General features: G+C 45.8%; 2 protein-coding genes and 1 pseudogene across 2 annotated transcripts; 1 reads left to right on the top strand and 2 right to left on the bottom strand.

The window, feature by feature from the left end:
- Window positions 1–10: 10 nt before the first annotated feature.
- LOC136768203 (GTPase IMAP family member 4) lies at window positions 11–6,216 on the top strand. Its single transcript, XM_066722279.1, has 3 exons — window positions 11–206; window positions 3,406–4,167; window positions 4,310–6,216. Exons 1-2 carry the CDS (start codon window positions 176–178, stop codon window positions 4,116–4,118), a joined length of 744 nt encoding a protein of 247 aa, XP_066578376.1. The 5' UTR covers window positions 11–175; the 3' UTR covers window positions 4,119–4,167; window positions 4,310–6,216.
- Window positions 6,217–8,253: 2,037 nt separating this feature from the next.
- On the bottom strand, window positions 8,254–9,740 carry LOC136768054 (GTPase IMAP family member 4-like). The gene is made up of 3 exons (XM_066722107.1): window positions 9,737–9,740; window positions 8,446–9,228; window positions 8,254–8,303 (listed from the first exon to the last, which is right to left on the bottom strand). The coding sequence occupies exons 1-3, from the start codon at window positions 9,738–9,740 to the stop codon at window positions 8,254–8,256; spliced, it is 837 nt and encodes a 278-aa protein (XP_066578204.1).
- A 2-nt stretch (window positions 9,741–9,742) lies between these two features.
- Window positions 9,743–21,586, bottom strand: LOC136768052 (GTPase IMAP family member 4-like; annotated as a pseudogene).
- Window positions 21,587–23,172: the final 1,586 nt, after the last annotated feature.

Here is a 23,172-nt window from a genome sequence, read left to right as displayed (position 1 = left end):
GACTCACACAGCACTGTGCTCTGACTGCAGCCTCTGCTCTCTGTCAGGACACTCCTCCTCACCAGCACCGCAGCATCCCGTCAGCGGCGCCTGCAGGGCGTCTGGGCGTGTCTTTACTCCCCAGGTGAGAGTCCTGTCCAGCTGCAGCAGAGCAGGGAGACGCTGAAGAGGAGAGATGGACTCTGTGCGCTCAGCCCCGCAGCCTGGTGAGTCCCTGTCTATACTGGACTGTGTCTCCCTGGGGCTGTACTGCTCTGTGTTTCTCTCACACTGGGGCTGTACTGCTCTGTGTTTCTCTCACACTGGGGCTGTACTGGTCTGTGTTTCTCTCACACTGGTGCTGTACTGGTCTGTGTTTCTCTCACACTGGGGCTGTACTGGTCTGTGTTTCTCTCACACTGGGGCTGTACTGGTCTGTGTTTCTCTCACACTGAGGCTGGACTGGTCTGTGTTTCTCTCATACTGGGGCTGTACTGGTCTGTGTTTCTCTCACACTGGGGCTGGACTGGTCTGTGTTTCTCTCACACTGGGGCTGTACTGGTCTGTGTTTCTCTCACACTGGTGCTGTACTGGTCTGTGTTTCTCTCACACTGGGGCTGTACTGGTCTGTGTTTCTCTCACACTGAGGCTGTACTGGTCTGTGTTTCTCTCACACTGGGGCTGGACTGGTCTGTGTTTCTCTCACACTGGGGCTGTACTGGTCTGTGTTTCTCTCACACTGGTGCTGTACTGGTCTGTGTTTCTCTCACACTGGGGCTGTACTGGTCTGTGTTTCTCTCACACTGGGGCTGTACTGGTCTGTGTTTCTCTCACACTGAGGCTGGACTGGTCTGTGTTTCTCTCACACTGGGGCTGTACTGGTCTGTGTTTCTCTCACACTGGGGCTGGACTGGTCTGTGTTTCTCTCACACTGGTGCTGGACTGGTCTGTGTTTCTCTCTCACTGGCGCTGTACTGGTCTGTGTTTCTCTCACAATGGCGCTGTACTGGTCTGTTTCTCTCACTGGTGCTGGACTGGTCTGTGTTTCTCTCACACTGGTGCTGGACTGGTCTGTGTTTCTCTCTCACTGGCGCTGTACTGGTCTGTGTTTCTCTTACTGGTGGTGGACTGGTCTGTGTTTGTCTCACACTGTGTTGGTGCTAAAACCCAACCAGTCCCTGTCAGCCCCAGCAGAAGGTGTATCTGTGCTGCACTGAGGGAGGGACTGTGGATCCACTTTCTCTTTCTCCTCAGAGCCTCTCTATCCACAGGAAGGGCAGACCCCCCTGGGCCCTGCTGTCCTCTCACAGCAAACGGTGTTTCACACAGTGGTCACTGAGGGCAATATGAGCTCTTATGCGCACTGTGCTCTGAACACTGCTCTCTGCCCCTGCAGTGCATCAGCATTGAGGCAGGAATCCACATGTCAGACCGGTTCTGCGGGAACTAGACACTGAATACACAACAACCACACCCTGCCAACTGAAGGCACAAAAACAGGGCTGATCTCTAGTACACAGTGGAAATAATTATTCAATATTGTATTAAACATGCATTGAAAACACATTCTAAATCAATACAAATGTAAATATATTGTAGCCATCTGGGACTGGGGAGGCATGTGGGACATGTGTTCACATGTTATGTGTGTGTGCTGTATATTTTACGCTTGTGTTTACTTTTTAGCAAAGTTATTAGTTCCGGGATCAGGGTTTGGGAACACGGGGGAACCTCAGATAAGAAACATAACATAAGAAAGTGTCCAATCAAGAGGAGGCCATTCGACCCATCATGTTCATTTGGTGTCCATTAATAACTTATCTTAACATTACTGCAGTTGTTCTCAGTTCTACACTTTTGACAATATACCCTAACACTCTGTTTGCCTTTTTTATTGCTTCCCCACATTGTTTGGATGGAGAAAGTGAGGAGTCCACATAGACTCCTAGGTCTTTCTCATGCGTTACTTCATTTAGTTCTGTTCCTCCCATAGTGTAATTATAGTGGACATTTTTGTTACCTGCATGTATTACCTTGCACTTGTCCACATTGAATTTCATCTGCCAGGTGTCGCCCACAACTGAATATTATCTCAGTTCCTCTGAATAGCCTGAGCTGCCAAGATTGTATCTGCTGAGCCACCTATTTTAGTATCATCTGCAAATTTGACAAGTTTGCTAACTATCCCAGAGTCCAGATCATTAATAATTGAGATTAGTTCAGGCAGAGATTCAGTTCAGATTCAAGGAAGATTCAGATTAAAAATAAATGTAATCTCAGAGGTGGAAACAGCAATAATGACCAGTAACATGCACTGGAGGCTGGATAAGGGTCTGATGAAGTGCCAACTGGGGGGGGAATGTATCGTTGGCACAGGGCACTTGATCAGGAGGGCATGAGCTTGAACCTCCCCCCCACAAACAGATACAGAAATAGCAAACAATCCAGTCCAATCTGTGGTCGAAATAATCAATAGCAATGTCCCGTTAACCAAAAGTAAATCTCCTCTCGTACTCAAATTTAATAATCTCCGTCTGGGCCCCTGGTCCTCCTAACTGAAATAATTGAACTCAAATAAATATTTACAGGAACTCAAATAAATATCAAAAATAAATAACTCAAACATTTAAACATTAAGATTTAAACTGTGTGGTTCAGTATGTGTTGTGTATGTGTGAGAGTGAAGGTGTGTGTTAATTACACACATGAACAGATGCACACTGATGGGTACAAATTTATGTTATAACTTGTTTTGCACTGTTTAGGAAGTGCCGTTCAGTCTCTAGGTGTTGCTTTATATTAAATCCACTAATCCTAGAGACACTCCTGGGTTTTGTGAGTCCTCACTCTCACCAGGACCACACAAAGAGCTCCAAGACCCTGCAACATTTGACAGTCAATGTTTTTTGTCTATCTCTTCATTGTGCTTTCACATTGTGTTTCTACAGGCCTCACCCAGTGGGGGAGCTGTGTGAACTTTGCCCAACATCGCTAGCTTTACCACATTCTGCAGATGAGTTTTACCGTGTTTGTGCTTCTTGCTCTTTTCTGTGATGTGCTTCATGTCACTCACACCTCTGTCAGTCTGGCCAAATCCTCCGACGCAGTTGTCTGAAATAGCAGACATGGAAGCACAATGGTGTACTGCGTGTTGCGTACATCAGTTAAACAAATGAAAGGAATCCTAAAACAAAACCCCGACTCCTAGTTGAGGCTGCCTACACAGTGTAAACACATCCCTCTCTAAACCTGCTCATCAAAATGACAGACACAGGACATGGTGGGGCAGCACCCCAACGCCCCTAGTGGACTATCCACCCCTGCTGGAAGGTTCATACAGAGTCAATCAACACTCAAGCAAGAAACAGGTTGAGGTTTTGATTGAGTCTGAGAGGAGGAATAAACTGTGTTGTTTCTTTCTGACAGGGGAGGGAGGCCAGGCTGCTTCCCATGAGGCACAGCGTCTCCCAGAGCTGAGGATTGTGCTGCTGGGGGGGAGATGGACCGGGAAGAGCTCATCAGGAAACACCATCCTGGGTAGAGAGGAGTTTAAGACTGGGAGAGTGACTAAGCAGTGTGAGAAGAGCCAGAGTGAAGTGGCCAGGAGGCAGGTCACTGTGGTCAGAGCACCAGGTTGGGGGAGGTGGGATTCTGTACAGAAGACTCCAGTGTGGGTTAAACAGGAGATTGTGTGCAGTGTGTCTCTGTGCCCCCCGGGACCCCATGCTCTCCTCCTGGTCATTCCTGTAGGGAGGGTCTTCTTCATAGAGAGGGACAAGGCAGTAGCTCAGGAACACCTGGAGCTCCTCAGTGAGAGAGTCTGGAGACACACTATAGTGCTGTTCACCTGGGGGGACGAACTGAGAGACCCAACCATTGAGCAGCACATTGAGAGAAACAAGGAGCTCCAGCGGCTTGTGGAGAAATGTGGGAACAGGTATCATGTTCTCAACAACAGCAACAGGGGCGACGGCAACCAGGTCACAGAGCTGCTGGACAAAATACAGGAGATGGTGGCACAGAACAGAGTGAGTGTCAGTGAGAAGAGTCTGCAGGAGCTGAAGAGAAGAGAGAGGCGACTGGAGGAGCTGAAACAGAGGATGGAGGAGACTCAGAGAGAGAGAGGAATGAGGAGCTGAGAAAGGAATACTTGGAGGAGGAGGAACAGCACTGAACATCCTCCTGACAGTGAGTATTACTGCTGTGTCTCAGTCTCTCCTGTCTCTCCACTCACAGCAGTGCAGAGCTGAGCCCCTCGCTGTGCTGTGCTGTCCAGTGTCAGTGGTGTCCAGACAGTGTCTCAGTGCTGTTGTGTTGTGTTGTGTTGCAGTGAGTTGAGGAACAGTTGCAGAGGAAAGCCCAGAGAGACCCGACTGCTCTGACTCCAGCTGCTCATAGGAGAGAGATGATCGGAGGTCTTGGAGAGGTTCTGGTGGCAGTTCTGGAGGAGAGTGAGATGAGAACAGGACTCATGGCTTGACAGAGGTTTTCTGTGACTGACACACTGCCACTCAGTGAGCAGGTGGGCTGGTCTGGATGGTATCGACTGTCTCGGTTTCAGCAGCAGCGCCGGTTCAGCGACTCATTAAAGCCCCTGTGTGCGCAGACCTGCAGCCAAGAGCTGCGCAATCACTGGATCCCACAGCCATTTGAGCCCAACATACAGCACTGACACACAACACAGCACTCACCGGCTCCGTGCACAGTGACATGTTTAATACCATGTTCATATTAATGTCACCTGCAGAGCACTTTAATTCAGCTGCTCAGATAACAGCGCCAGACTGATGTAGATAACAGCATTTAGCAAGAGGCATCGTATTCATTAAGAGCAGGTGATGTCCCAGTTTATGTTTAGGTAAGAAACACACACACATACATACATACATACACACATACACACTATATGCACAGTCACCTACAAAATTACTGGCGCCATTGAAAAGATGCGAATAAAGGCTGTATGAAATAAACGCATGTAATATGCAGAAAGCGATTGTCCACAACTTTTATTAAAAGCATGCTTTGTTTATAATGAAATTCCGAGGCCGTGTAGCTGCACCGCTCAGTCTATGGGTCAGTCAGCGGTGACGTCAGACCAGCCCACCTGCTCACTGATTGGGTCAGACGAGCCGTCACTCAAACCTGCTGGACCAATGGAAACCCAGGATCCGCGCCTCCCTGTAAACCCCGCCCTCACGACAAAACTCGTAACGAAAAAAATAAATCGAAAGCAAAGAAACTGACGCAAAAGAAAAGATCGCAGCATCGCAAGCAAAGACAGGGACTCCAGCGAGATTTGCTATCGTTTTTGGTTTTTTTTTTTGCATTCGATACATTTTTTTTGTTTACAACTCTATACATTTTGCATTCGATTTTTTTTTTATCTCAACATCAATTTTTTCTCAAGTTTTTTTTGTTTTTGTTTACAATATTTTAATGTTTTTGAATGCGATACTTATGGCGCTAATTTGAGCCCATAGTTTCTGCGCTCATACTGCAGCTCGTCCCAGGGCGACTGGAGGCGCTATCTGCCCTGGGCCGAATACGCGCAAAACTCCCTCAGAGGCTCTTCCTCCGGCCTCAGCCCATTCCAGTGCACCCTCAGATACCAGCCTGCCCTCTTCCCTGGGTGAGGAATGCACTGATGTCCCGGCCCCCCAGATATTAAACTGAAGCTCCCCTCCAAAAAACTCAGCCCCAGGTACATCGGTCCGTTCCCGGTTCTGCGTCAGGTCAATCCGGTTACTTACCACCTGCAATTGCCCCCACACTACTGGATCACCCCCACTTTCCACAGCTCCCTCGCCTGTCTGACCTCCTCTACCACACACCTCAACTGGGTCCCCTGTTCCCATGCCCCGCGGCACGTCACAGTTTGATTTATTTATGTGTTTTGTAATGTTTCATCTGTCCTGTGTATTTTATGTTTGTGTCTGACATTCTTCTTATGTTACTTTACATGATGGTGTTATGACTTATTTATAGGTTATGCAATAAATAACGTATTTAATAATAAGTGGGTTGGAGTAAAATGCAGAATTGTTTTAATGTTTGGTTTATTCATGTGCATTGCAATGTTTCAAATGAAAAGGCATTTATTGAAAACAATGCATCTGCTATTGTTTTCCTAATATCCGTGTTATTGATTTCATGGTAATACAAATAATAATCAAATAAATCTGTGTAGTTTTGACTTAAAGTGGCCAACTTTCATTAAACCTGTGTGAAATACTCTCTCATTCAATACTGTGTTGTTGTTACCTGCACAGGGTTAAATGTACCAGTTAATAGAAGAGTCGTAGAGCATCGACAAGGTATAAATAGCGGTCACTTTATTTTAAGTGGCAAGTGACATGAAATATAACATCTATTGTTATACTATTAAGTCATCTATTAACACTATATTATGTAAACGCTGGACTCATTTGGGACGCAACACCTTTCTGGCAAAACACAACCGAAAGGTGACTAAACAAGATAGTGTAATTACACTGGATAATTAAACTGAAAATACTTTGTAATCCTTCCAGTTATTGGAAGCAGAGTTGAAATGAAGTTACTGTAATTATTTCAGAAGTATGGGTGTTACATAGATTTTCCAGTAACAGTGTGTTTAGTATTATTCCAGTACACTATTGTACAATCTGGTGAGAGAAACCGAATTATTACTGTTGTACAGATACACAGAGCAGTTTGGGTGGTTTTTGAATCACACACATTTCCCACTCCCCTCCTCGTTAGCTCAATACATCACTTATTTTATTCTCTCTCTCTTTCAAATCGAACATTTAGTGCAATCCGGATCAATTTAAGGGAACAATCCTTTTTATTTGGGACAAAGAGCATCTTTAATCCTCATTCAAATAAGATAAATCATGCTTAATTGTACTTAGTGAAACAACTATCCAAAGACTGTAACAACAGTAGAGAATAAGGTCATGACACAATGAATCATTTACATGCTGTATTGCTAAAGTGCAGTAAAATGCATGAATCACATTTAATAATTCAGTTTGAGGATTCTAATACTGAAGTACATTTAAAACAACAACATTAAAGCCACAATGAATTACACCCTCCCCCCCCAGGGGTGGGCTGACAAAAAAAAATAATAATAATAATAAAACAGACATAGACTTGCCACTCCAGTGATTTCTGTGTGCCGTTTTCTGGTTTTATTCTGATATATAGGTCTATTATTTCTTTATTTCTTTATTTTCCCATCTCTGTACATTAATAGTCTGTTAAACCTACTGCATTTTCCCGGACTGTAGAATCATAAATACTTCCTTCTGTAGTCCTACCAACAACAGCGATACCTGAACATATTTTATATAATAATACTCAGGCTGTGTGAGCGTGTACTGTACATTTTTTTCAAAATGTATATCAAAGCCATAACAGTAATGCCTTCAAGCGGAAGTAAATGACCCAATCAGGGAAGTGAAGCAAGGTTTTTGGAAACCAATCCTGTTAGGACATCTGATACGTCTGACTGGGTATTTGCCTTTAGCCATACATGACAAGTTTGTAAAGGTTTGTACACATCGCTCAATGGACAGCCGCTCCTAGGTCCGAAAGAAATGGCTTCGGGGTCCAGGCCACGGTATACTGTGTGCAGTACTTCACTGTAAATGATATGGTAAATTAGAGGGATATTTACAGCATTTGTTTACTGTATACGTATGCTTTCCTGTGCTTCATTGCCATACTTTTGTGCATACTCTGTACATGTCTAATAATCCACTCTCCCCATCCAAACAGTGTGGAGAAGCAATAAAAAAGGCAAACACAATGCTGGGGTATATTGTCAAAAGTGTAGAATTGAGAACAAGGGCAGTGATGTTCAGACTGTACAATGCACTAGTTAGAGCTCATCTGGATACTGTGGACAGTTCTGGGCTCCACACTTCAAGAAAGATATCGCTGCTCTAGAGGCAGTTCAGAGGAGAACAACCAGACTTATTCCAGGTCTGAAGGGAAAGTCCTACTGAGAGACTGAGGACCTGAACCTTTTCACCCTGGAACAGAGGAGACTACGTGGGGACTTGATCCAAGTCTTCAAAATCATGAAAGACATCGACCACATCAAACCAGAGGAGCTTTTACAGATCAGCAGAGACACACGGACCTGGGAAACAGGGTCACAGGGAACGTCTGTCACAGCCATGAATCCTGTTCTCATCTCACTCTCCTCCAGAACTTCCACCAGAACTCGCTCTAGAACCTCTCCAAGACCATCGTTCATCTCTCTCCTCTGAGCTGCTGGAGTCAGAGGAGTCTGGTCTCTGGGCTTCCCTCTGCAGCTGCTCCTCCACTCACTGCAACACAACACAACACAACAGCACTGAGACACTGTCTGGACACCACTGACACTGGACAGCACAGCACAGCGAGGGGCTCAGCTCTGCACTGCTGTGAGTGGAGAGACAGGAGAGACTGAGACACAGCAGTAATACTCACTGTCAGGAGGTAGATGTTCAATGCTGTTCCTCCTCCTCCTCACAATCTGTGTGGATTCCTCTCTCATCTCCTCAATCTGCTCCTCTTTCCTCTCTCTCTGAGTCTCCTCCATCCTCTGTTTCAGCTCCTCCAGTCGCCTCTCTCTTCTCTTCAGCTCCTGCAGACTCTTCTCACTGACAAACACATCTCCTCTGTTCTGTGCCACCATCTCCTGTATCTTGTCCAGCAGCTCTGTGACCTGAGTGCCTTCACCCCTGTTCCTGTTGTTGAGAACATGATACCTGTTCCCACATTTCTCCTCAAGCCACCGGAGCTCCTCCCCTCCTCTCTCAATGAGCTGCTCAATGGTTGTGTCTCTCAGTTTGTCCCCCCCAGTGAACAGCACTATAGTGTGTCTCCAGACTGTCTCACTGAGGAGCTCCAGGTGTTCCTGCACTGATCTTCTGTGTCTGTCTGTGAATGAGCTCCACAACACAGGAATGAGCAGGAGGAGAGCATGGGGTCCCGGGGGGCACAGAGACACACTGCGCACAATCTCTTTCTGCTCTGGAGTGGCCTGTAATAAAAACCTCCACCCAGGTGCTCTGACCACAGTCATCTGCCTCCCAGCCACTTCACTCTGGCTCTGCACACAATGCTCAGTCACTGTCTTAGTGTCAAACACCTCTATGCCCAGGAAGGTGTTTCCTAATGAACTTTTCCCAGTGCGTCTCCCCCCCAGCAGCACAATCCTCAGTTGTGGGAGTCGCTGTGCCTCATGAGAAGCAGCCTGGCCTCCCTCCCCTGTCAGAGAGAAACAACACAGCTCATTCCGCCTCTCAGACTCAGACTCAGACTCTCCCCTGAGAGGAGCTGCCCTTGGTAAGGAGCCCCAGCAGAGCTGGCAGTGTGATATGGGGGTGTGCTGTTCAGCTCATGGGTTAGACCCCCAGTGCAGTGGCCCCCCATTGGTCTCTGTGTCTCAGCACACAGTGAGGGGGTGTTCAGCCCTGTGTGTCAGAGTGGAGCTGCTGTCTCTCAGGGCTCTGCTCAGTGTCTCTCAGAGTATTTAAACAGCGAGAGAGTGACCGGCTCTCAGAGTATTTAAACAGCGAGAGAGTGACCGGCTCTCAGAGTATTTAAACACAGACTCCCAGGCTGTCCGGGACACTGGCTCGCTTACACTGCATTAGGCTGAGCAGAGACAGGGCTGTGGGGCAGCTCTCACTCTCCAGGGTCTGAGACAACAGAGACGTGTTCATAACAGGGAATGGCCTGAGGCTTGAGCCAGTCACACACAGTATGGACTCACCCATGGGCGGCCGGCTGGGTCACACTGTCCCTCTCAGCAGCTGCTCAATCCTCTGTTTCCTTCTTGCCCTCCGCTCCTTTTTCTTCGCTCTCTTCTTCTCCTCCATCTCTTGTAAAGCCTCTGTATCTATTTCAAAGTGCCCCCCTGTGTTCTGTGCCACCATCTCCTCTATCTTGTCCAGCATCTCTGTGTCCGTGCCGTCTGTGCCGTCGCACCTGTTCCTGTTGTTGAGAACATGATACCTGTTCCCACATTTCTCCACAAGCCACTGGAGCCCCTCCTGCTCTCTCTCAATGTGCTGCTCAATGTTTGTGTCTCCCAGTCTGTCCCCCCCAGTGAACAGCACTATAGTGTGTCTCCAGACTCTCTCACTGAGGAGCTCCAGGTGTTTCTGCACTGACCTCCTGTGTCTCTCTGGGAATGATTCCCACCCCACAGGAATGAGCAGGAGGAAAGCATGGGGTCCCGGGAGACACAGAGACACACTGCGCACAACCTCCTGTGTAAGCCACTTCGGTGTTTGTGCTACCCAGTCTGGTAATGAAAATCTACACCCTGGTGTGTCGACCACAGTGACCTGCCATTTCCCTCTCTCGCTTCTCACACTGTTCAGTTAGTCCCACAGTGTCAAACGCCTCTCTACCCAGGATGGTGTTTCCTGATGAACTCTTCCCAGCCTCCCCCCCCCCAGCAGCACAATCCTCAGCTCTGGGAGACGCTGTGCCTCATGGGAAGCAGCCTGGCCTCCCTCCCTTGTCAGAGAGAAACAACACAGTTTATTCCTCCTCACAGACTCAATCAAAACCTCAACCAGACCTAAAAGCCATTGGATCTGCACAGAAAACAGACCCACCATCTCTTGTGTCTGTCATTTTGATGGAGCAGGTGATGTTTAGAGAGGTATCTGTTTACACCAGGGGTAGTCAATAGGCGGACCGCGGGCCAAATCCAGACCACCAGATGCTTTTGACTGGACCGTGAGAATAATTTTTATTAACCTGTTATCAAGATTGTTTTTTTTTTTGTATGTATGTATTGTTACGGAGGTTTGTTGAACTCAGTGCTTGTTATTGTGTGGAACCTAGTAGCAGCCCTTCCTGGTTATCAGCCAATAGGATGTTACGTTAGTTAGTTGATTGCTCGCAAATTCACAATTCTGGCATCTCTCGTTCTGCACTGGGGCAAGAGCATCAGTTTGTACTATTAAAAAAAAAAAGATATTTGGTTTGTTTTCCCAATTTCTATAAATAAACTGTGGATCATTTGTCGTGTGGACATATTTCAAGTTCATACACATGACTGGGGGAGGGGGCATGGTGCCATAGCTTGTATTCACCTAGAAACTCCTACATCAGAAGTAGAAACAGCTGGTTTACAATGAAGATGCATATTTCTAGCAGCACAAAAAACAAGAGTTGTGCATTCTCACCCATTTCAATTACAGAGCTCCACTGAAATAGATCTGTGATTGACAAGCACCAGAAACCGCGTCTAGTTTGCTGCACAATGCCGGTTGATATGACATTTATTGCTGGTGATATGTGGTTGTGAAGCAAAGATATGTTTGAGTTCATGGAGATTTTGAGCTGAGTTTTTCGAATTCGAAATTAGTCAGAATCATGCATTTCAGGTCTCCAATTTTCAAAATCTTCCGGGGGAGGACCCCCCGACCCCCCACAATGAAATTCCTCAATCCTCTTTGCCCTCATTTTACAACATTATTTTTGTGCCGTGGACAAAAAGGGATAGTAAAGACTTGAATCTAATAAGACACAAAATGCTTAAAAGTTTCTATTATGTTTATCTACAGGTAGGTTCATAACTATTTGGACAGTGACACAATTTTCATTATTTTGGCTCTGTACGCCAGCACAATGGATTTGAAAGGAAACAAGATGGGCTTTAAGTGTAGACTTTTATCTTTAATTTGAGGGCAGTTACATCCAAATTAGGTGAACGGTGTAGGAATTACACCCATTTTTATACGTGGCCCCCCACTGTTCATAAGTATTTGGACAAACTAACATAATCATGAATTAAATTGTGAGTTTCAATACTTTGTTGCAAATCCTTTGCAGTCAACGACTGCCTGGAGTCTGGAACCCATAGACGTCACCAGATGTTGGGTTTCTTCCCTGGTGATGCTCTGCCAGGCCTGCACTGCAGCGTCTTTAGTTCCTACTTGTTCTTGGGGTGATTTGCCTTCAGTTTTGCCTTGAGCAAGTGAAATGCTGCTCAATTGGATTCAGGTCAGGTGATTGACTTGGCCATTGCAGATCATTCCACTTCTTTGCCTTAAAGTCTTGGGTTGCTTTCACAGTATGCTTCGGGTCATTGTCCATCTGCACTGTCATGAAGCGCCATCCAATGAGTTTTGAAGCATTTGGCTGAATCTGAGCAGATAATGAAGCCCTAAACACATCAGAATTAATCCTGCTGCTTTTGTCAGCAGTCACATCATCAATAAATACAAGGGAACCAGTTCCCTTGGCATCCATACATGCCCATGCCATAACATGCTTCACAGATGAGGTGGTATGCTTCGGATCATGAGCAGTTCCTTCCTTTCTCCATACTTTTCTCTTCCAATCATTCTGGTACAAGTTGATCTTTGTCTCATCTGAACATAGGATGTTGTTCCAGAACTGTACAGGGTTCTTTAGATGTTTTTTGACACACTCTAATCTGGTCTTCCTGCTTTTGGGGCTTACCAATGGTTTACATCTTGTGGTAAACCCTCTGTATTTACTCTGGTGAAGTCTTCTCTTGATTGTTGACTTTGACACAGATATGCCTACCTCCTGGAGGGTGTTCTTGATCTGGCCAACTGTTGTGAAGGGGTTTTTCTTCAATAGGGGAATAATTCTTCTGTCATCCACCACAGTTGTTTTCCATGGTCTTCCAGGCCTTTTGGTGTTCCTGAGCTCACCAATGCATTCTTTCTTTTTAAGAATGTACCAAATAGTTGATTTGGCCACACCTAATGTTTTTGCTGTCTCTCTGATTGGTTAGTTTTGATTTCTATGGCAAAACTGAATGCAAAACGCCCCAAGAACAAGTAGGAACTAAAGACAGCGGCAGTGCAGGCCTGTCAGAGCATCACCAGGGAAGAAACCCAGCATCTGGTGATGTCTATGGGTTCCAGACTTCAGGCAGTCATTGATTGTGTTCCTGTCTTTTCCCTCTTCTGACCCTCTCATCCCCTCTCGCATTTCTTACTGCTTGTCTGCTATCTCTGCCTGGATGCACTCACACCACCTCCAGCTCAACCTCTCCAAATCTGATATTTTTTCCCACCTCTTCCTCACCTTCTGCTGATCTCTCCATCTCAATCCCCTTGGAATCCACGACTCTCTCCCTCTTCTTCCGCTAAGAACCTAGGAGTCACCCTCGATCCTGCGCTCTCCTACACCCAGCACATCACCACGCTGACACGCACCTGCAGATTCTTCTTGAGCAACATACGCCGGATCCGTCCCTTCCTCACCGACTACTCGACTCAGCTACTCGTCCAGTCACTGGTCCTCTCCCGCCTGGACTACTGCAACTCCCTCCTGGCCGGCCTGCCTGCATCCACTACCCGCCGCTCCAGCTCATCCAGAACTCTGCGGCTCGTCTGGTGTCTCTCTGCCCCGATTCACACACTACTCCACTGCTCCGCTCCCTCCACTGGCTCCCGATACCGGCACGCATTCAGTTCAAGACACTGACCCTCACCTACCGCTGTCTCGACCACACTGCACCAAGATACCTTCAGACACTCGTCTCTCCATACATCCCCTCCAGACCACTGCACTCCTCCAGTGCCAGAAGACTAACTCTGCCTCCTCTCCACTCTCCTTCCTCCAGAGCTGCTCCTTCTCATCCCTGAACCCTAAATGGTGGAATGACCTTCCCAATGAAGTCAAAACAGTAGAGTCTCTGACCTTGTTCCGGCGCTTAGTCAAGACGCATCTTTTCAAACTCTACTTGTAATTTCATCATTTACTCTCCTATAAGATAGCACTTTACATTTTGTCATACTACTTGCCTTGCATTACTAGTACTCGTATTATTTATTTTGATTTCCCCTATGATCCCATTCCCTCAGCCCTTGACTGTGATCTAATATCTTGTCTGCACTCATCAGCATCTACTATGGATGTAAGACCTTATATATTATACATACTTGTGTAAATTGGAATTTGTAAAATGTATCATGCTTTGATTTGAACTGAATGTAGGTGCTTTGCGATCTGACGAAGTGTGGTCCGGGGGAGTGGTGAGGCATGGGGGGTATAGCTGACAAAGTGTGGTCCGGGGGGGGAGGCGAAGTGCTGGTTATTATTTTATGCCTATTCTCCTGCTTTCGGAGACCCCTGTCTGTGAATTTGACCCTGATTGTGTGACAACCAAAAGCACTGTTGGCTCATGGACTGTGACTGTCCTTCTGAATTTGAGATTTGGACCTGTTTACTGTTTTGTCTTGAGTCTGTCATGTTGATGAACAGGTGATGTTTAGAGAGAGGTGTGTTTACACTGTGTAGGCAGCCTCAACTAGGAGTCAGGGTTTTGTTTTGGGATTCCTTTCATTTGTTTAACTAATGTATGGGTGCACAACACGTAATGCACCATTGTGCTTCCATGTCGAAGGATTTGGTCTGGACTGATTGAGGGGTGAGTGACATCCCAGAAAAGAGCAAAAAGTATGAACGCCAGCGATGTTGGGCAAAGTTCACACGGCTCCCCCACTGCCTGAGGGCTGTAGAAACACAGAGTGAAAGCACAATGAAGAGGTAGACAGGAACAGACATATTTTGCCAAAAAACATTGTCTGTCAAATGTTGCGGGGCCTTTGAGCTCTTTGTGCGGTCCTGATGAGAGTGAAGACTCACAAAACCCAGGAGTGTCTCTAGGATTATTGGATCTGATGGCATCATTGGACAGGGCATTAAAGCAACACCTAGAGACTGCAACTGCGTTTAAGGGCACTTTTGTAAACAGTGCAAAACAAGTTATAAAAAATGTTCCCCTGTCAGTGTGTATCTGTCCGTGTGTGTGTAATTTACACACACCATAACTCTCACTCACACATACACAACACTGTTAAATTTTTGAGGTATCTGAGTTCATGCATCTGTTTGAGTTATTTATTTTGGATATTAATTTGAGTTCCAGTGAATATTTATTTAGTTCATGTAATTTAATTATTTATTTGAGTGATGTGTTTTGTATACTGTGTTTAATCTGCTATAATGTGAATGCTGATGAGTTACTCTGGACTCTGGCTGTGTGTCTTCCTCTGTTCTCTATGAAAAGTTCAATGGAAACAGTAATTTCAATATATACATTGTGACGCAGTGCCAGGTGGTGCTAAAGGACCCAGAAGGGAGTGATTTACCTGGGGCTCAATTTCCGGCTCTACCCTCAATAAGACAGAGAAGCTCCTGACTTCTTGTTGTAGAGGAAAAGAGGGGGGCAGGGGACCAGATCGGAGAGTATTGATTAACAGTACTTTGCTATTAGTTATTAAAGCCAAAGATTGGATTTCGGACTGGATTGTTTGCTATTCGACTTGTTTGTGTTCATGATTAGTTGTCTGTGTAGGTAGGGACCTGTTTAAATGTGTGTAGTGTCAGCTTTAGAGGAGCTGGGTTTCTGCTTATGGCTTTTTTGTATGACTGTTTTGATTTACATTTTGTGTAAAAAAATGTCCTATTTTCCACACATCACTGCCTTATTGTTTACTGGAAATCAACAGTCCCTCTGAATGAGTCTGTCCCCTCGCTGTGTGTGCTCTCTGCTGAGCTGAGCAGTGCTGTAGATGTGACCTTTGATCAGTGAAACTGAGACACACCTGTGTTCAGCAGGTGAACTCTGTACCTTCAGGTGACCACTGTTCAAATCTCCACACCCCTATGGCTGGGGAGCACGAACACTAGACTAGACTGCATGGCTGCACTGCAATACAGTCCTGGACTCTACTATACTATACTGTACTACACTACACTACACTACACTGGAATGGACCAGGACTCTCTAGCTGAAAAGCCCTCAGTTCCAGTTTGGTTAAACTCACTGTCCAGACTGTCCTGAGGCCTCCTGCTGCCATTACAACAATCTCAGGCAGTCATAATGTTCAGGAATAACAGTAAAAGGACACAAACAGAGATCAGTCCACAATTCACGTGATCCTGTCTTTGCAGGACTTTCAGTATTTTGTTATTGTTTGTTTGTCTGATGCCTCTACAGTACAGCAGTACAGTACAGCAGAAACACAGACCAGTACAGCCCCAGTGTGACAGAAACACAGACCAGTACAGCACCAGTGTGAGAGAAACACAGACCAGTACAGCCCCAGTGTGAGAGAAACACAGACCAGTACAGCCCCAGTGTGAGAGAAACACAGACCAGTACAGCCCCAGTGTGAGAGAAACACAGACCAGTACAGCCCCAGTGTGAGAGAAACACAGACCAGTACAGCACCAGTGTGAGAGAAACACAGACCAGTACAGCCCCAGTGTGAGAGAAACACAGACCAGTACAGCACCAGTGTGAGAGAAACACAGACCAGTCCAGCCCCAGTGAGAGAAACACAGAGCAGTACAGCACCAGTGTGAGAGAAACACAGACCTGTACAGCACCAGTGTGAGAGAAACACAGACCAGTACAGCACCAGTGTGAGAGAAACACAGACCTGTACAGCACCAGTGGGAGCGAAACACAGACCAGTCCAGCACCAGTGTGAGAGAAACACAGACCAGTCCATCCCCGGTGAGAGAAACACAGACCAGTACAGCACCAGTGTGAGAGAAACACAGACCAGTACAGCACCAGTGTGAGAGAAACACAGACCAGTCCAGCCCCAGTGTGAGAGAAACACAGACCAGTACAGCACCAGTGTGAGAGAAACACAGACCAGTACAGCACCAGTGTGAGAGAAACACAGACCAATACAGCCCCAGTGTGAGAGAAACACAGAGCAGTGCAGCACCAGTGTGAGAGAAACACAGACCAGTCCAGCCCCAGTGTGAGAGAAACACAGACCAGTCCAGCCCCAGTGTGAGAGAAACACAGACCAGTACAGCCCCCGTGTGAGAGAAACACAGACCAGTACAGCCCCAGTGTGAGAGAAACACAGACCAGTACAGCACCAGTGTGAGAGAAACACAGACCAGTACAGCACCAGTGTGAGAGAAACACAGACCAGTACAGCCCCAGTGTGAGAGAAACACAGACCAGTACAGCACCAGTGTGAGAGAAACACAGACCAGTCCAGCACCAGTGTGAGAGAAACACAGACCAGTACAGCCCCAGTGTGAGAGAAACACAGACCAGTACAGCCCCAGTGTGAGAGAAACACAGAGCAGTGCAGCACCAGTGTGAGAGAAACACAGACCAGTCCAGCCCCAGTGTGAGAGAAACACAGACCAGTACAGCCCCAGTGTGAGAGAAACACAGACCAGTACAGCCTCAGTGTGAGAGAAACACAGACCAGTACAGCCCCAGTGTGAGAGAAACACAGACCAGTACAGCACCAGTGTGAGAGAAACACAGACCAGTCCAGCCCCAGTGTGAGAGAAACACAGACCAGCACAGCACCAGTGTGAGAGAAACACAGACCAGTACAGCACCAGTGTGAGAGAAACACAGACCAGTCCAGCCCCAGTGTGAGAGAAACACAGACCAGTCCAGCCCCAGTGTGAGAGAAACACAGAGCAGTACAGCACCAGTGTGAGAGAAACACAGACCAGTACAGCCCCAGTGTGAGAGAAACACAGAGCAGTGCAGCACCAGTGTGAGAGAAACACAGACCAGTCCAGCCCCAGTGTGAGAGAAACACAGACCAGTACAGCCCCAGTGTGAGAGAAACACAGACCAGTACAGCCCCAGTGTGAGAGAAACACAGACCAGTACAGCCCCAGTGTGAGAGAAACACAGACCAGTACAGCACCAGTGTGAGAGAAACACAGACCAGTCCAGCCCCAGTGTGAGAGAAACACAGACCAGCACAGCACCAGTGTGAGAGAAACACAGACCAGTACAGCACCAGTGTGAGAGAAACACAGACCAGTCCAGCCCCAGTGTGAGAGAAACACAGACCAGTCCAGCCCCAGTGTGAGAGAAACACAGAGCAGTACAGCACCAGTGTGAGAGAAACACAGACCAGTACAGCCCCAGTGTGAGAGAAACACAGACCAGTACAGCCCCAGTGTGAGAGAAACACAGACCAGTCCAGTCCAGTATTTTACTCCTTGTGTTCTAGAAACATCCACAGCTTTCTATACATCTGCATTTTCTCTTCCTGTTACACTATCACATTGAGCATCAAGCACCTGGTTAACTCGCCTTTTCACACATCTTCCATTCACCTCTACCAGATAAGTGACAGCACCCAGAACTTCCTTGATTTTACCCTTTGTCCATTTCACACCTTCTCCTCCCCTGTAGTTTCTCACAAGCACAGGCTGGTCTACAGAAAAGGTTTGCAGGGTGTGCTTCTGTCTGCCACACCTCGTGAACTTTCTCCTTGTTTGGATTCCATCACTTCGAGTCGAGTACGAATCTGTCTCTTCAGGAACAGCCCTGCTGGTGTTTTCTGTGTCGTACTCTCTACCAACGCATTTGAAGCAGGGTGATGTGCAGCTGACCTGGGTTTCACTGCATTCATCTTCAGGAACTCATTGAACTCTGCGGAGGTGAACTGAGGTCCATTATCGGTTACAATCTGCTCAGGCAGACCATCGGCAGCAGATAGATCCCTGAGCACTGCAGTAGTCTTGGCAGTACTATTAGTACCTGGAGCCCCCGGTATTTGTGCTGTACGTCCTGTGCAGCAGCAATGTGCAGTATATCATGATCACACACTGAACAACACTGATTATTACAAGGTCTTCAAAACTCACTTTGTGTAGCCATTTTAGTTTATTTGGTTATTCAGTGGCAGTTTGAAGCATATATATATATATATATATATATATATATATATATCTCTGGAAAAAATTAAGAGACCACTTAACATTGATTCCTGAACTCTTGGAGTGGTCTCTTATTATGTATATATAGTGCCATCTGTGTTTTGTTAAAATGTTAAAATGCTTAAAAGGCTTGTTTTCACTCTCTACTATTGTTTTATAAGGCAATGACAACACATGTCTATAAATGTGCTTTTACAAAAGAGCTACATTATTTAAAACATAGTAAAGCTATTCGATGTTTTTGTGTAACTGGGTTGTAGAGCATAAATTGCTGTCAATCATCTTTTGTACTTCATTATTTTTTAAGTATTCAGGTGCTTGCCTGCATTTCAATTAACTTAAGTTAACAGAGAAGAAAAAAAATGAGATCTAGTAGTAATACTACTAACTACAGGTACTGTAACGCAACACTACCGTAGGGGAACCCAGGTGCGGAGAGAGAGGTAGTCAGGAACAGACTGGGGTCAATTCTGGCAAACAGTAATGTCCAGGAGAACCCAGAAGCCGTGGTCAATAAGGCAAGTAGGGGGTCAATGATCAGGGGAACAGGCTGGTGGGGAGAATCTTGGAATCAGTGGTCGTGATACACAAGGAAGTTGAAAACAGGAAATCAACAGCAATGGGGCATACGGAGAAATGCAACTGCACAGAAAACAAGACTTAGCATTGAATGAGAGTCACAGAGGGGTTTACACGTGTAGCAGAGGGCAGTGAAGGAGAGGCTGGTCCAATGGGATCTGAGGATGATAGAGCAAGTGCACATGGTGCGGAGGAATGTAAAGTGGCTGATTGCTGGGGAATGTGAGGGTTAGTATTCGGGTGACGATGACCTCTGTTGGTGAGCTTGTGAATTGCGGGATGAAACAGTAACAGGTACAGTTGCCTCCAGAATTATTCTCATCCTTCTGCAGTAGGTTTTAGCGAACATCAATGCAGGTGCACATTTAGTGTTTGCTGCATAAATTAATGACAACAGTACTATTGTCAGACATTCAGTATTGGACTTGGAATATTGTCCAGCTTAATTAGCATATTTGTTCAAAAACAAGGTTCAAAAGTATCCATATGCAAATCATTCAAATCCAATAAACATGTGAGGGGGGGTGATCGCGTATTGTCTGGGTGCTTGCAGATCAGGTTGAGCCATGGCGAACAGGAGAGGGGGGCGGAGCTCGTGCGCTTGTGCTTTAAAATGTACTGTTTTTTTTTTTCATCCACGCATATGTTTGGCCAGGCAGCACCGATTTTTGCCCAGGTGGCCTAAATAATGCTGCGTGAAACCCTGTAGTGTTTTATATTTGCATATATTTATCCCAAAAACTTTTCTATGACAAAACAATTATTTTGTTGCATTGAATGAGGAATAAATAATTCTGCAGGGCACTGTTGTACATTTACAATTAGTACAATGTGATCTGCTACTGTGTGGAAATGTTGAGCCAGGATGCAGAGCAGAATATAAAAAAACAAACAAATTGAAAGCCCCTGTGACCTGTCAGGCCTGCTCACCACACTTCTTCTGTTCACCACTTCAGGTCATCCTCATCACCTGAATACTAGCAAGTCTCCCTCTCTCAATAATCAATCATCCAAATAACATTCCTACATACCTTGTGCACGTGTCCCAATCACCCACTGCACTCATTGGTTCTCCCTACCAGCTGCACTGACTCCACTCTGCCCTGCACTTAAACCCCTGTTTGCCCTTCAGTCACTGCTCAGTCTTGTCTTTTTCTCAGAGTCACTTCTAAGCATTCCGTATATATCACCTGTCTATTAGTGTTCCTGGCCTGTCGCTTCCTCCTTACGACTTCCCCTTTGGATCTCCTTGTTTTGCCTGTCTGCCCAATTGATCTACCTCTGGACTGTTCTTGACTATGGACTTCTGGTTGAGTACGCACTTGAATCCACCTCTGTTAGTATCCAACCCATTAATGACCGAAGTCTCCCCGGAAGCTGTAGTATCAGTAGTAGCAGCACCGGTGAGGGTCAGACAGGTAGGAGGTGGTATTAAGAGTGGTCACTGTTTAGGGTGACACAGTTCAAAATAGCTCAACAAAATCAAACGAATGCTAAAACTTACTAAAACTTTCAAGTGGGATTAAAAGGCTCAGTTTCAATAATATGCATTTACATGATTGCTGTTATAGTGTGTACAATACCCAATATCATATGCACACCATTTTTAAGGACTTCAAAAAAATGAAGAGAAGTTTAATCATGCCAAAAGATTGACTGGCAGTAGATGAATGCAAGAAAGGGTTCCACTCCAGTAGTATGTTGAATACCAGTAGTGAGAATTCAACAAACACAGCAGAGCAATACTATTGAATATGTATTTAGAGTAGTACAATAAAGTACTGTGAGCCTGGGAGGCACACCCAGCAGTAGACTGGGCGGGTCCTGGCCCGTTGGTCCCACTCCAGCCCATGATGTCATCCACTGGGAAGACACTGGGAGAGGAAGTGGGAAGTGGACTCCAGCAGGCACTATCCCCAGGGTCAGCACTGGACAGCTCCCTGCATCCAGCAGCTGCAGCACCATGGAGAGCAGCTAGAGGCAACAAGGGCTGCTGACAGCACTTCTCCTCATGAGGAGGGAGGCTGATATAAGAGCTCTGCCTTGACCCTGGCAGCTGGGTTTCACTGCTGCTGCTGTGCAGAGCTAGTGTTAGCTTACCTTGTGCTCCTTTTCACATCCTCTGATGACTCCACCTGGGAGGAGCTCTATGCCTGGTCAGAACCACTAGTGTCACAAGAACCTGCCCCCCAGGAGGGAACTGAACTGGAAAGATGGCACCCCATTCACACCCCCCAAGAGGCCCTGCAGGAAGATGGCCTATCATTTTCTTTAAATAAAAAAGGCAAATATGCCTACTTTCCTTGTAATACATCTTGTCTCTCTTTCACTGCGAAGCCCACCCACCTGGTTTCCCCCAATAACCCATCTTCAACAGTTTACCAATATACTCCGCCATAGATAAAAACTTGCCCTTGCCCACCCCTTTAAAAATAATGCCACTGGCAGCACACACACAGACAAGTACATCAATCATGTAATGTAAACACAAATAAATAAAATTAAATAAATGAAATCATGTACATGTTGTTTGTACAAGATATAACAAGATCTTAACTAAACAGTAACACAACAGAACATAATGAAAGACTGATTGTAATTATAAAAGAAGACATTTAACACGGCTCCATGAGGAGTGAGTTCACCTCCTCACAGATACCTCTACATAATTTGCCTCCCACTTAAATAAATCAAAGAGATCAAACTAAACAAGGTCGAATTGAACTCATAATTAAAATCACTATGTTTTTCCTTCATGTACTACTTAGACACAGGGCAGAGTTCCTCAACATGGTGAATGGTGAATTTTAATTTATCTTGGCAATCACATCTATTGGACCTTTGACTTCCTTGCAATGAATGATTTGCTGACATAACATGGGGACAGAAGGGGCTGTAATCCGATCCTTTGCAAATTAATGCTGAATCCCTCACTTTTTAAGTAAAATTACACAGTTCAGAGATTTATCTTGATATAAACTAGTGCAGCCTCTCTTCATAATAGACCTTCTTTCTTATCTTAGATTACCTTGTTTGACAGCAGAAGATTCAGCTGGACTCTTGCGATGGTGAGGGTGTTGTATGCTACTCCCTCTGCAAAGGTGCTTACAGGTGACAATGCTCTACACAATTTCCTATCATCGGGGTTGCCCCCTCTCTCCACGTTTATTTGTCACTTGAGTCGGTCGACTTGAGGCATTACTGCAGTCCTCATTTTATACCCTGATTAGTGTTTCTCACATCACATATCACTCTACACTGATGATATATTGCTTTTTATGGACCCCAATCATTTCTTCATTTGTTATCTATTTTCCATTATCGGGATATAAAATGAACTGGACTAAATCTGCACTCATGCATTTGAATCCGGCAACACAGAACTGTTATATCTCCTACTGTCTTTGTTGTAAGAATGTAGGAATAGAAATGTATCCATCCCTTCATGTCATCTCAGTCAATAACTTTAATAATATTCTTAGACAGGCAGAAGCTGATGTTCATAGATGGTCTTCTCTACCAAACTCACTGCAAGCCCATGTTTCAACAGTTCAAATGAATATACTGCCACGTATAAATTGTTTTAGCTGTATGATGCCCTCTCTCTCCCATCTATATATTGGAATAAATTACAATCAATTATCACTCAATTAGTTTGTAGGGGAAAGTGCCCATGTCTGAAGGTTACCACGCTCCAGCAGGAAGAGTCTGCAGGTTTTTTTTGTCTTTACCCAACTTTAAATATTACTTTTGGGCTTACATTCTTCACCCAGTAGCAATGTGGTTGGATCCTAAAGTGTCAGTCTCATGGCATTCAATACAGGAGAGATCTCCATATAGGCTTCAAGATCTGGTGCCCTCTGCCATAGCCATTACATTGTGCAGGTGGCACTTTGGTCC

This window comes from Amia ocellicauda, chromosome 14, assembly GCF_036373705.1.
Source record: "Amia ocellicauda isolate fAmiCal2 chromosome 14, fAmiCal2.hap1, whole genome shotgun sequence".
Lineage (NCBI taxonomy): Eukaryota > Metazoa > Chordata > Actinopteri > Amiiformes > Amiidae > Amia > Amia ocellicauda.
Note: the sequence above shows the minus strand (reverse complement) of the source record. Positions and strands in the feature narration are given on the sequence as shown.